The 11,696-nt window shown below is 51.4% G+C and overlaps 1 protein-coding gene across 1 annotated transcript; it reads right to left on the reverse strand.

The window, feature by feature from the left end:
• Positions 1-1,073: 1,073 nt before the first annotated feature.
• Positions 1,074-11,392, reverse strand: znf821 (zinc finger protein 821). The gene is made up of 7 exons (XM_084436934.1): positions 11,341-11,392; positions 6,025-6,147; positions 5,613-5,731; positions 4,406-4,504; positions 2,730-2,899; positions 2,220-2,515; positions 1,074-2,063 (listed from the first exon to the last, which is right to left on the reverse strand). The coding sequence occupies exons 1-7, from the start codon at positions 11,378-11,380 to the stop codon at positions 1,369-1,371; spliced, it is 1,542 nt and encodes a 513-aa protein (XP_084293060.1). The 5' UTR covers positions 11,381-11,392; the 3' UTR covers positions 1,074-1,368.
• Between the last annotated feature and the right edge of the window lie 304 nt (positions 11,393-11,696).

The raw sequence follows: 11,696 nt of genomic DNA on the forward strand, positions 1-11,696 counted from the left end.
ACAATGGAAATAATGCAGAGTTCAGTCATTAAAAACATAGTATATTACCTGACAATGGAAATCTTGAAAACATATTCAAATAATCAAGAGTATGGGAGCAAATCTGATTAGATGCATAACATAATATGTATGACCCATTCAGCTGAGTAAAAAAAAAAACCACTCCCTTCATGGTTCAGTGATGCCAACTCAACCAAACAACTGAGTTTAATAAGCATTCTCAGTTCCACAAACCATCTCATCAAGAGGTAACTAATGTAGAGTAGGCTACAGTACAGTAACAGCAGCAGAGATTGGGTTCTCATGAACCAAAATTCCAATGCAACAGAAGTTATACTGTATAATAAAGTATGAGGACATTGTCACCAACTACTTGGCAAAGCTTATGGAGTGTAGAGATTTAAAAAAAGAAAAAACAACAGATTCATATATTGGCAAAGAGAGGCAGTGTAACGTTACTGTACATCGAGTTCAACAGAGCATGAAGGAATGGAGGAGTGTTGCTCAGCATAAGGCAGGCTCATCCAATAGGACAGAACACAGAACATCCAGCAGACAAACGTCGAACACACAGAAAATACATGATCAATCCAAACCGATAGTTTCTCCGCTGCTCATCTTGCACGTCATCTCCGAATGCTACGTCCTATTGGATGCCGGCTATTGGCTTTAGCTGTGAATGCTGTGGGGCATACGCCCACAAACCAGGGTACCGACCTGCGTCTAAGAAGTGTCCGGAACAGTCCATGAGGAGCTTTGGAAGCTTGGGGAAGGGGAACGGTAGGCCACAGGACAAGAGAGGGCACGGCCGCTGCCCTGAGTGAGGTAGTTGGTTGGGTGGATGTGAGCTAGCTAGCCAGGGACCCACGTTGGCAGCGCGAGGGGGGCTGGAGCTACAGGCTGACCCCGGGCGTTGGGCTGGCAGAGAGGACCAGAGGAGAGGTGGGGGGGAGGGGGGGGGGGCGTGGCTACAGGCCCCCCCCCCACTCCCTTCACTGACGGTCTATATGTGCAAAAGATATCCTCTACGGAAGTGTGTAACCGTTCCTATTGGAATGGGCTGTAGAAATGTCTGCTGGCCACCCCCTCAGAAAAAGAACAGATAAAATCTCTTTACAACATGCTTTATACTCAAGATCACTATTACGAAACATTCTCAAACCCTGTTCTTGATGTCCTTTGTAATAAATTAATAGTGTTTTTTTTTATTTATTGTAGCTGACAAAGGAGTTTGGGTATCAAGTTGTCATGACGCAGTAAGAAGCTGGCGGGTAAAACCAGCAGGGAATGGTTCACCCTGTGACCATGGCAACACAAAGGCGTGGAGTGGCGGGGTCGCGGTGACGGCGGACCGGCGGCCGAGACCTGCTATGGCAGCTTCATGAACAGGCCGTTGTCCAGCGAGGGGACCGGCATGGGGCAGGGGAACTGGAACAGGCTCATGTCGGCCGTCAGCGCCGCCATGGCGGTGGGGTCGTGCTCGATCTGCGTCCTCAGTGACGGGTCGATCTTCTCCAGGCGCCGTTTCAGCCGCTTGGCCTCGCGCTCGCGGATCAGCCGCGACTGCCGCTTCTCCGGCGTCTCGTTGGCCCTCTTCAGGCGCATGGCGTCGCGGTCGCGCTGCAGCCGCCGCGTTCGCTGCTCCTCCGTCTCCTGCAGCCGCTGCATGCGCTTGGCCTCGCGGTCCCGCAGGCGCCGCAGCTCGCGCTCCTCCGCCGACTCGCACGCCCGCTTGCTCTTCTTGGCCGTGCGCTCGCGCTCCAGGCGATGGATGCGCGCGTCCAGTGGCTCATTCTTGCGCCGCATCGCCCACTTCCGCATGGAGGGCGACTGGGCCTCCACCAGCTGCTGGTAGGCCACGCAGCTGTTGCAGACCAGCAGCACGCCGGCCGGGTAGACGGGCATGGGGTTGAGGATGTCCGCCAGCGGGGGCAGGCCGGCGGCGGCGGGGCATAGGGCGTCGGGGAGAGGGGGCAGCGAGGGGAGCAGTCCGTCCGGTAGGGAGGGCAGAGCGTGGCCCGCGCCTTGGCCCGGCCCGGGGCCCGGTCCCTGGCAGGGGTGGGCTGAGCCGGGGTGGCCATGGTGACCCTGTCCCGGGTTGTTGGGGTGGCTGGGGTGACCCTGTCCCGGGTTGTTGGGGTGGCTGGGGTGGCCTTGTCCCGGGTTGTTGGGGTGGCCGGGGTGACCCTGTCCTGGGTTGTTGGGGTGGCCGGGGTGACCCTGTCCCGGGTTGTTGGGGTGGCCAGGGTGGCCAGGTCCCGGGTTGTTGGGGTGGCCAGGGTGACCCTGTCCTGGGTTGTTGGGGTGGCCGGAGTGGCCTGGTCCTTGGTTGTTGGGGTGGCCGGGATGGTTGGGGTGGCCTGGTCCAGCGTGACCGTGGTGGCCTGATCCTGGATGGCCAGAATGGCCGGGGTTTCCCATGGGGCTACTGGTGAGGGACTGGGACATGGAGCAGGCCTCGTCTCCACTGCTGCACTCCATGCTGCCGGTGTTCAGGATCTCTCGCAGCTTCTGCCTGAGAGGGGGGGAGGGGCAGAGAGGAGAAGTTGGTAAAATACTATCAAAACAAATCCCCTGGGATTATATATTCTTCTCAAAGCTCACAGATTACGCCTGAATCCTTGGCATATAAAAAAGACTGATTTTGGGAAAGCGCCTGTTAGGAGCTTTGCATGCGTTGGTGCCCCTGCGGGGGGCTGCAGCTCGGTGAGGGTGGTGAAGCCGCAGACCTGTTGAAGTTGTTGGTGTCCGTGAAGCGGGTTCCGCACACGGCGCAGTTGGAGTGGCGGTCTTCGGAGTGGATGAGGAGGTGTCGCCCCAGGGAACCCGGCGAGCTCAGAGCACGCCCACACACCGGGCACACATAGCTCTTATTACTGCCACCCAACATGGAGGTGTGCTGGGGAGAGGGAGATGGAGAGAAAGAGAGAGAGGGAGGGAGGAAGGGAGCGAAGGGAGAGAGGCAGAAATATAATTCTATTCATATCAACAGTTATTATAACGTAGTTATATCTACATTTTGCAGGTGTCAGTATATGTGTTTAATACTTGACTAAGAGCAGATATGATGCCCTCAGTCAGCTGGTTTGGGTGTTCTTTTAAATCGGCCTTAAACACGGATCAGTGCAATAATAATTCCCGCTCGGCACTTCTGCACGTTATACGTTCATTTTCTCTGAGGTTTATCAGTCAGATTATTAATTATACCTTAGTTAGAAACTCTGCCATGACGGCAGCTCACAAAGCTGGGTCAGACGTTAGCCTTGCCAGGGTAAGTCCATTAGTGGATCATATTAGCCTCTTATAGCCTCTCTCCCTCCTTGTGGTCCAGCACCCGTGGTGAAGTTCACTCCTGGGGGGTTTAGAGCTGATTACCTACGTAGCTTATTTCACTCCCTGACCTTAATCAAGGGGATTCGTGCCCGGCTCAGTGGTGCTGTGCTGGTCTAGGCTAGTCTATGCGTGGTGCTGTGCTGGTCTAGGCTGGTCTACTGTATGTGTGGTGCTGTGCTGGTCTAGGCTGGTCTAAGCGTGGTGCTGTGCTGGTCTAGGCTGGTCTAAGCGTGGTGCTGTGCTGGTCTAGGCTGGTCTAAGCGTGGTGCTGTGCTGGTCTAAGCGTGGTGCTGGTCTAGGCTGGTCTATGCGTGGTGCTGTGCTGGTCTAGGCTGGTCTAAGCGTGGTGCTGTGCTGGTCTAGGCTGGTCTAAGCGTGGTGCTGTGCTGGTCTAGGCTGGTCTAAGCGTGGTGCTGTGCTGGTCTAGGCTGGTCTACTGTATGCGTGGTGCTGTGCTGGTCTAGGCTGGTCTACTGTATGCGTGGTGCTGTGCTGGTCTAGGCTGGTCTAAGCGTGGTGCTGTGATGGTCTAGGCTGGTCTATGCGTGGTGCTGGTCTAGGCTGGTCTATGCGTGGTGCTGTGCTGGTCTAGGTTGGTCTATGCGTGGTGCTGTGCTGGTCTAGGCTGGTCTATGTGTGGTGCTGTGCTGGTCTAGGCTGGTCCAAGCGTGGTGCTGTGCTGGTCTAAGCGTGGTGCTGTGCTGGTCTAGGCTGGTCTAAGCGTGGTGCTGTGCTGGTCTAAGCGTGGTGCTGTGCTGGTCTAGGTTGGTCTATGCGTGGTGCTGTGCTGGTCTAAGCGTGGTGCTGTGCTGGTCTAGGTTGGTCTAAGCGTGGTGCTGTGCTGGTCTAGGCTGGTCTATGCGTGGTGCTGTGCTGGTCTAGGTTGGTCTATGCGTGGTGCTGTGCTGGTCTAAGCGTGGTGCTGTGCTGGTCTAGGCTGGTCTAAGCGTGGTGCTGTGCTGGTCTAAGCGTGGTGCTGTGCTGGTCTAGGCTGGTCTAAGCGTGGTGCTGTGCTGGTCTAAGCGTGGTGCTGTGCTGGTCTAGGCTGTGCAGGCCGCGCCGTGCTGCTCACCTGGTAGACGTGGGCGATGAGCTGCTCGGGGCTGCTGAAGTCCAGGGTGCAGAGGGGACACACGAAGTTGCTGCTTAGGTCAGCCCCCTCCTCGCTCTCCTGTGGGACACGAGGACATCAGGGACGCCGGTGGCCAGGGGAACAACCATACTGGACACACTTCATACTAGGCTAATGACTGTCGTGACTAGGGATGTGCACAACTCACATTTTTTATAGTCGATTAATGAATCAATGAACAATCAATCGACTTTAATTCCAACGTTTTAAAATAAGTCTTAATATGAATGAAAAAAAGGAAAGCACCACAATTCCATAGATTTTGATGCTGTAATTTAGCCCCCATTCCAGTCAATATAGCCCTACAGAACGGATGATGCACGACATTAGTTCAGTTCAATTAAAATAAATAAATAAAGGACGTGTTTATTTGAATGAAAAAAAAATGATGACCACAATTTGCCCAAATCGATTAGTGACCAAAAATCGACTTTGATCGCCATGAACGATTAATCGGTTAATTGGCCCCACCCCTGGTCATGACATGCACTATAATCAAGCTGTCTGCCTCCTACTTGCTATCTGGCTGGTCCTGGTGGCAGCAGTAGTCATGGTGCAGGTTCAGGGGACATACGTTAGTGTGTGACGTGTGTGTGTTGTGCACGTGTGTGAGCGCACGTGTCGCGGGGAGGGGCGGGGGGGGGGGTGAGGTTCTGAGAGAGCGTTCCCCTGAGGCCCAGCTGAATCACCGGCTGTTGCTGTGCGACACAATGCCTCAGCGCTGTCGTAGGCGCGATTCACACCATGCAAACTGAGATTAGTTTTATTCCCAGTCACAGAAGGTCTGAACAGAAGAGCAGCTTCGTAGTACAGAGAGGCGTTCTACCTACCTAAGTGCAATAGAAGCCATGTGTGCAGAATGGGGCTGCAAAATCCAGGAATATTCACTAACTTCCCATGGGAAATAATTGGAATTTATTGGAATTAACAGGAATAAAATGGAAAACAGAATTTATTCCCGTTAATTCCCCCAAATTCCCAGTTTATTACTGTTAATACCCATTAATTCCCGTTGGGAATTTTGAGAAGTTTGTGAATATTCATGGGATTTTGCAACCCTAAATGCAGAGAGATCTGATTGGCTTCCTCAGAAACCCACTTCCCAGGAGCCCCAGAGGGGCCTGGTCCGTCTCTCTCTCTCTCTCACCTCTTTGACCCCCGCGCCTTGCAGGCGGCACGGCGTCCGCTTGGAGGTCATGTGGTCGTCGGCGGAGGTGTTGGAGGAAGAGTCGTCCCCGGGGTTGTCGAGGTCGCTGTCGCTGTCTTCTATGGAGGCAAACACAGCCCTATCAATACAGACGAGACGACAGAACACAAGAGCGGGTCTTAGCTAGAAATCTTACAAGCCCCTCCTCGATGACCTCGCATCCTCTCTCCTCTCAACGGACAGACGAGGATCTCCTCCATCTGCCCCTTCAGGAGGGAGGACACAAGGTATCAAGCAAAGACTTGAAAGATTTAGCCATACTCTCACTAAGCCACACCCCCCCCCCCCCACACCAGTGACACTGGGTCGGATCTGGACACACTCTCTACATGCTCTCGTCCGGGCAGAGTACCTGAAATGCTGTCCTGCTCTTGGGAGTTGTTGCTGTGGCATTCGCTGTCCTCGGTGAAGTCGTCCCTGCCCTCCATGTTAATCGTGTGCAGAGGGCCTGTGATGCCTGCTGTATGGAACGGCCCTGGGTGGGGGACACGACACACACGGGCAGTCAGACCAGCACAGGGGGTCAAACTGTGTTCAAATCCCCATCTCCATAGAGTACAGCGCCTGAGTTAGTTCAGGAGTAGTCAAATTCTGTTTGAATCTCCTTCTCCATTGAGTATAGAGTAGGGGTGTAACGATACACTAATCTCACGATACGATACGATACACAATATCGGGTTGACGATAACAATACGATACGATACACTAAGGGAAGGTGTGAAGCGTTGCAGTAGCGCTGCTGTTCACACCAATAGTGCATTTCTCCACATTTCTACTCCACTACACTTAGTGAATGTAGATCTTAACTGTTGTAATATCATGGATAGGCCTAGAGACAAAAGACATGTTTGTTACCAGCGTTGTTTAGCCAGCGTTCACTGATATACATTAAACATATCACGATATTATTTTCACCTTGACGATAGGTATTGTGACGTTTCTGTATCGCTATATATTGTGGCACGATATACTGTTACACCCCTAGTATAGTCTAGTCAGTTGATCACAAGCACAGGGCAGAATCGGGTGTTGCCAGGGTAATATTTCTGCATGGGCACAGAAAGTGTTTTGTATGGACACTTTCAGCAATCAATAAAGTACCTATCTATCTATTCATTCATTCCACAACTCATCCAGATTTGTAGTACAGTTAAGTGGTGGAATCCATAAACACACACAGTTTTTCACACACCTACGGAGAAACTGCTGTGTGAATAGAAAAGAGCATGCAGCCTCCCTGCATCAAACAGCCACAGCGAGACCAGAAAAAAAAAAAAGACATGAATTCTTAAACACGTGTTTGCCCAACGCTATATTCCCAGCCTTCGAATGCTGACGGGGGTCGCTTGCAAATTCACCAGCGCACCAATGTAGCGCTGCAAGCGCAATGGAGCAGAGCAGGAGCACACACTGATACATGCACACACCTTCACTTCACACACACACTTCTCTCTCTCACTACCACACACACTCCTGTGCATGCTGCAGTCCCAGGGGAGAGCAGCCTGTACTCTCTTCCACTCGTCAGTCTCCCTCTCTCTCTCTCTCTCCCTCCCTCTCCTTCCCAGTACCACCCACACACACACAGCACAGCCTGGCTCACCCTCTGTCCTCCTCGCTGGTGCGCAGCTCGCTAGCAGCTTCTATATGTACACCAGCAGCTCGGAGGGGGCGGCTCCTGCCTCGTACCACGACGGCCCATATGTGTGTGTGTCTCTCCTGTTAACCCCTCGCTCGCCGCCTGCCGCTCTGCGTGTACTAATCGCCTGCACTCTGCCATCCTCTCCTCTGCCGTCCCGTTCCGCCTCTCGAGCCGGCGTTCAGACTAGGGGACCAGGTGAGCTGGTGGGGCGGGGTCACATTCGCGCCTTCGGTCCCAGCAAAACAGCCACGACGCTGACAGGAGGTCAGTGTGCGCTGACCGCGCCCCCCCCCCCTCTCTCTCTCTCTCTCTCTCTCTACCACCCACCGCAAAAGATCACGATTAATTGTCCCCCTCTGTCAGCGCTTGTCTCTCCCCTCGTCACAGCGGGGCGAAGCCCTGACGGCGTCTACCTGAGGCTGGCGCGCATAATTACAGCCTGCAAGAGGCGGGATCCCGGGGCACTGCAGAGCGCAAACACGGAGGTGCTAGGTCTGCGTGTCAGGGCGGGGGGGGGGGCGGTCTATCGCAGAGCGTACAAGATCCTCCCCGAGTACTGCCCTAGCAAAGTGTCGATTCACCGTTAACTTGCTGTGTGGAGTTGGTGTGTGCGTGTGTGTGTGAACACAGTTTGGGCCCGCTGGTCCCATTGTAATCCCATGCGCTCATTAGTATTGGTAGAGCGGTTCCAAGTGTTGAACTATGAACCGCCACAACAGGCTGGCTCCGCGGCACGCAGCCAATGATTGATGTGTGAGAGCTAACCCCTCCCCCACCGCCAGGCTCTGTCTGTACATCTGTCTCTCTCCTCACTCCTTCCCTCCCCCCCCCATCCAGTCTCTGCCACTCTGATGTTATCTCTGAGTCTGTGTGTCTGTAGGCAGGAGGTGACGCAGTGTCTGACTGAAGCCAGACAAAGAGACAAACTCATCAGCCAACAGACACAGAAGAGGGGGAGAGAGAGGAGAAGGAGAGGGGGAGGGGAGGGGGGGGCAAAACAAAACAGACAAAAGAGGGAATGCCAAAACTCTACTCAAACACTGAGCAATGGGGGTCTGGATGAATTCAAGCTCCCCCTCTGTTCTCACCCACCCTACGCTCCAAAACACACACACGCACGCACACACACGGACGCGCATGCTCACAGACAGACAGACACACGGCCACAGCCATACTTACACACACACACAACTCTGTCTGAATCTCCAGGAAGTACTGGGGGCCCCTGCCTTCCATCTTTGCGTGCAGAGGCGCTGCCGTGTCCAGATTGAAGCTTGGGAACGGTGAGATACACAGACATCAGATAATCCCAGACTCCCAGATCATTTCTCACTTCGCCTAATTGACAGCCCAGTATTTCAAGCAAGATGGGAGAGAACCACCCCCCCCCCCACACACACACACACACACACACACCACACCACCACCCCCTCCCTGATGAGCCCTCTTCTCCAGTGAAATGTCTGAAATTAACTCAACCCTGCTCCCAGACAAGTCAACAGTAAACAGACGAACTGTTGAACTGTCTCTCTTATTTAAGACCAGAGTACAAGTTCAGATTCAACTTGTGGCTCCAGCATTCTAAAATTGATCCAGATCAAAGACTAGGCCATTCCCAAACAACCTGCAGAATAATATAAAAATGATGGTCTGTTTATCATCTCAAAATCTCTCAAGGCTGCTATCTTTTTTCAAGTCAACCACCGCCGCCGACCCCCCCCCCCCCCCCCCCCCCCCACACACACACACACACACACACACACAACCCTCAACCCTAATTAGCTTAACTATCTGATTAGTTTTCCTGTGCAGGACAGATAGGTTGGTCTTTGTGGTCCAAGCAACAGACTGGAGGACTAGGCCTAAAATCCAATCCTGTTAAAAACAAAATCTGTTAAAATCAGTAAGGAGAAAAAAAAGAAAGAGGGACTTCATAATGTATTCCATCCTTGTCTGAGTTGGCCCGCCTGTCAGTCTGTTGTCTGGCTGCCTGTCTGTCTGGCTACAGTCTGATTGCCTGCCTGTCTGTCATCTGCCTGCGTGCCTGTCTGCCTGAGTCTGTCTGCCTGCCGTCTTGCCTGCCTGTCTGCAGCCCTGGGCTTCATGGAGGAAAACACAGCCATCTTCCCTAGCAAAAGACTCTGGCTTCATTCTGGTAAAATAGAACAGTTCCCACTTCTAAGAAATATGTGTAGAATAGTAAACACCTAATACTCTGCGCGTATATGTGTGTGTATGTGTGTGTGTGCGCAGGCGCATATGTCTGTGTTTGATCAATAAATTGCCCGAGACAAATGAGGCTAGATAATGCGCTACACTTGACTGTGTTGGCCCCGACTGGTGAGGGTCCTTCCAGTGGTTACAAAACACCACCGGCTGATCTTCTTAACCCGTATGGGATTACTCAGGGCCCAAGATGTATTCCAACGCCACCTTTCAACAAACTATGTTTAGATAAGAGGCCTAAGGAATGCTTTATAGCCTAGTAACAGCGGTAGATTATTGGGTGCGATCCCCTTGGGTGGACTCGTACTCAGAGAGCAGCAGCATGTGGAGAGGCAGAGGGAGAACGAGAACTCTGAGGCTCCGGGCAGGAAAATAAGACTGACATCAGCAGCAGGGACGTTTGTTAGGCTTCATATGCATGGGCCTAAAAAAAAAAAAACATGTCGTCTCTGAAGCAGTCAATGACTCGCTAGTGTCTGGGATGCGGGCTTTGCTTAAAAATGAGAGTCACAAAGAGAACGCTCCTGACAATCACAGATGTAGCTCAGCTGCGTGCTGGGTTAAGAAACGGGGCCCACGCCCCAAAAAAATATTTCAGCTCTCGTCATGGAACACAACTTGAGATCACAGCATTTCCATTATGGCATTGTTTTAGCCTAAGCTCCGAATACAGATACACACAAGTGCAAACTCCTCTTCCTCCTATTGTAGCATACTCCCCTCCTTAGTCCTTCTGACACTGTTACTGCCCAGGGCATTGCCAGTGTGGTGGTAAGGATGACCCATATTGGTGCTCTCCAGTGGCCTTATTGGTTTTGAGTGTGGCTACGATATGTCAGGAAATATAGTAAGGAATGGCTGAGCAGGAAAATACAGGACCTTAAAACTAATGCAGACTACGATTTACACTTTGGTCACTGAGCAGACGCTTTTATCCAAAGCGACTTGTGTTTTTGAGCTAGCGTTGTCGGGGTTAAGTACCTTGCTCAAGGGCACAATGGTAGGCAATGATGGTCAAGTGGCCATGATTGTCATTCACTGATCAGATGTTCTACCTACCTACCGTACCTACCGTCCCCGTTAAAGAATATTGCCTCATGTAACTTATCAGACAGATTGTAGTGGACAGTTTGATGGAGAATAGTATTAGTTTCAACAGCATCGGATTCTAAGTGATACACCAGAGGCAAAGAGAAAGAAGCCTATCCTATCCTCATAGGAGCATGTATAAACCATTTCTTTTCTGTCTAGTACAGTAGCAATATCAGCCTCTTTAAACAAGAGTTTAAAAAGGGGGCCAACATGCCACAGCAAGTTTTCATACAGCTTCAAACAAAGATTCATCTTAAAACCACAAACAAGAGCCTCGGCGAGCTAGTAAACACCCAGGATACGCTGCCTGGATGGCTTCCCTATAGAAGTCATGCAGAGAGACTCAACGTGATACAGAGCATGCATTTCACATTCTGTTTAGTATGTAACACCTTTAAGGCAGTTTCATCTGTAACATAAATTATTTAGTTCTCTTAGCATACGTCTCAATGTGGATATATCCACAAAATAGAGGAGCACTCTACAATCTTCCCGTTTAAGAGCACCAAAGGACTGGCACATTGTACTAGCGATGCGATCGCTCTCATGAAGGTTGCGATGGAAATTGAAACATTTGTTTTACGGTCCACGACAGATGCAATTCTGTGAGCAAAACATCATCACACAGGTCTTCAACACTTTGCCGCGTCCTTTCAGCATATCATTTTAACTTGTAAAAATAACATCTACAATACCTCAGATACCTACAATTAACTTTGAAAGGGTTGGTCTGTTTTCGTCTTGACATATTATCCCCCACTCCCGGTTGGAAAAACTCGAATCTCCTCCTATCCCCGACAGATTTGAAGCTTTCCCTGACCAATCCAGCCGTATTCCATAAAGAGACTCCTCGTATGGAGTAGCCTACAGCAGTATTAGTCAAAGAATGGAAGATGAATTTAAAAAAATCTCCGTTGATCAAAATGATCTATCCAAAGCAGAGATGAAACCAGACTGATGAGAGTCGGGGACATTTAAATGAGTAAAAAAACCAATTACAATAAAAGTCTATGCGAAGTGGCTAAAATAGTGGTCACATTCTGGACCACATAGTAGAAGCAACA

This window comes from Borostomias antarcticus, assembly GCF_949987555.1.
Source record: "Borostomias antarcticus genome assembly, chromosome: 4".
Classification (NCBI taxonomy): Eukaryota; Metazoa; Chordata; class Actinopteri; order Stomiiformes; family Stomiidae; genus Borostomias; species Borostomias antarcticus.

Excerpts from the sequence above, each read along its gene's own strand:
- znf821 (XM_084436934.1), bottom strand. The coding sequence starts at position 11,380 with ATGTCAAGACGAAAACAGACCAACCCTTTCAAAGTTAATT. Across the intron at positions 4,505-5,612 it reads AAGGCGCGGGGGTCAAAGAG|GAGAGCGAGGAGGGGGCTGA; the intron begins GTGAGAGAGAGA and ends CGTGTCCCACAG. Across the intron at positions 2,064-2,219 it reads CCCCAACAACCCGGGACAGG|CCCACCCCTGCCAGGGACCG; the intron begins GTCACCCCGGCC and ends ACCCCGGCTCAG.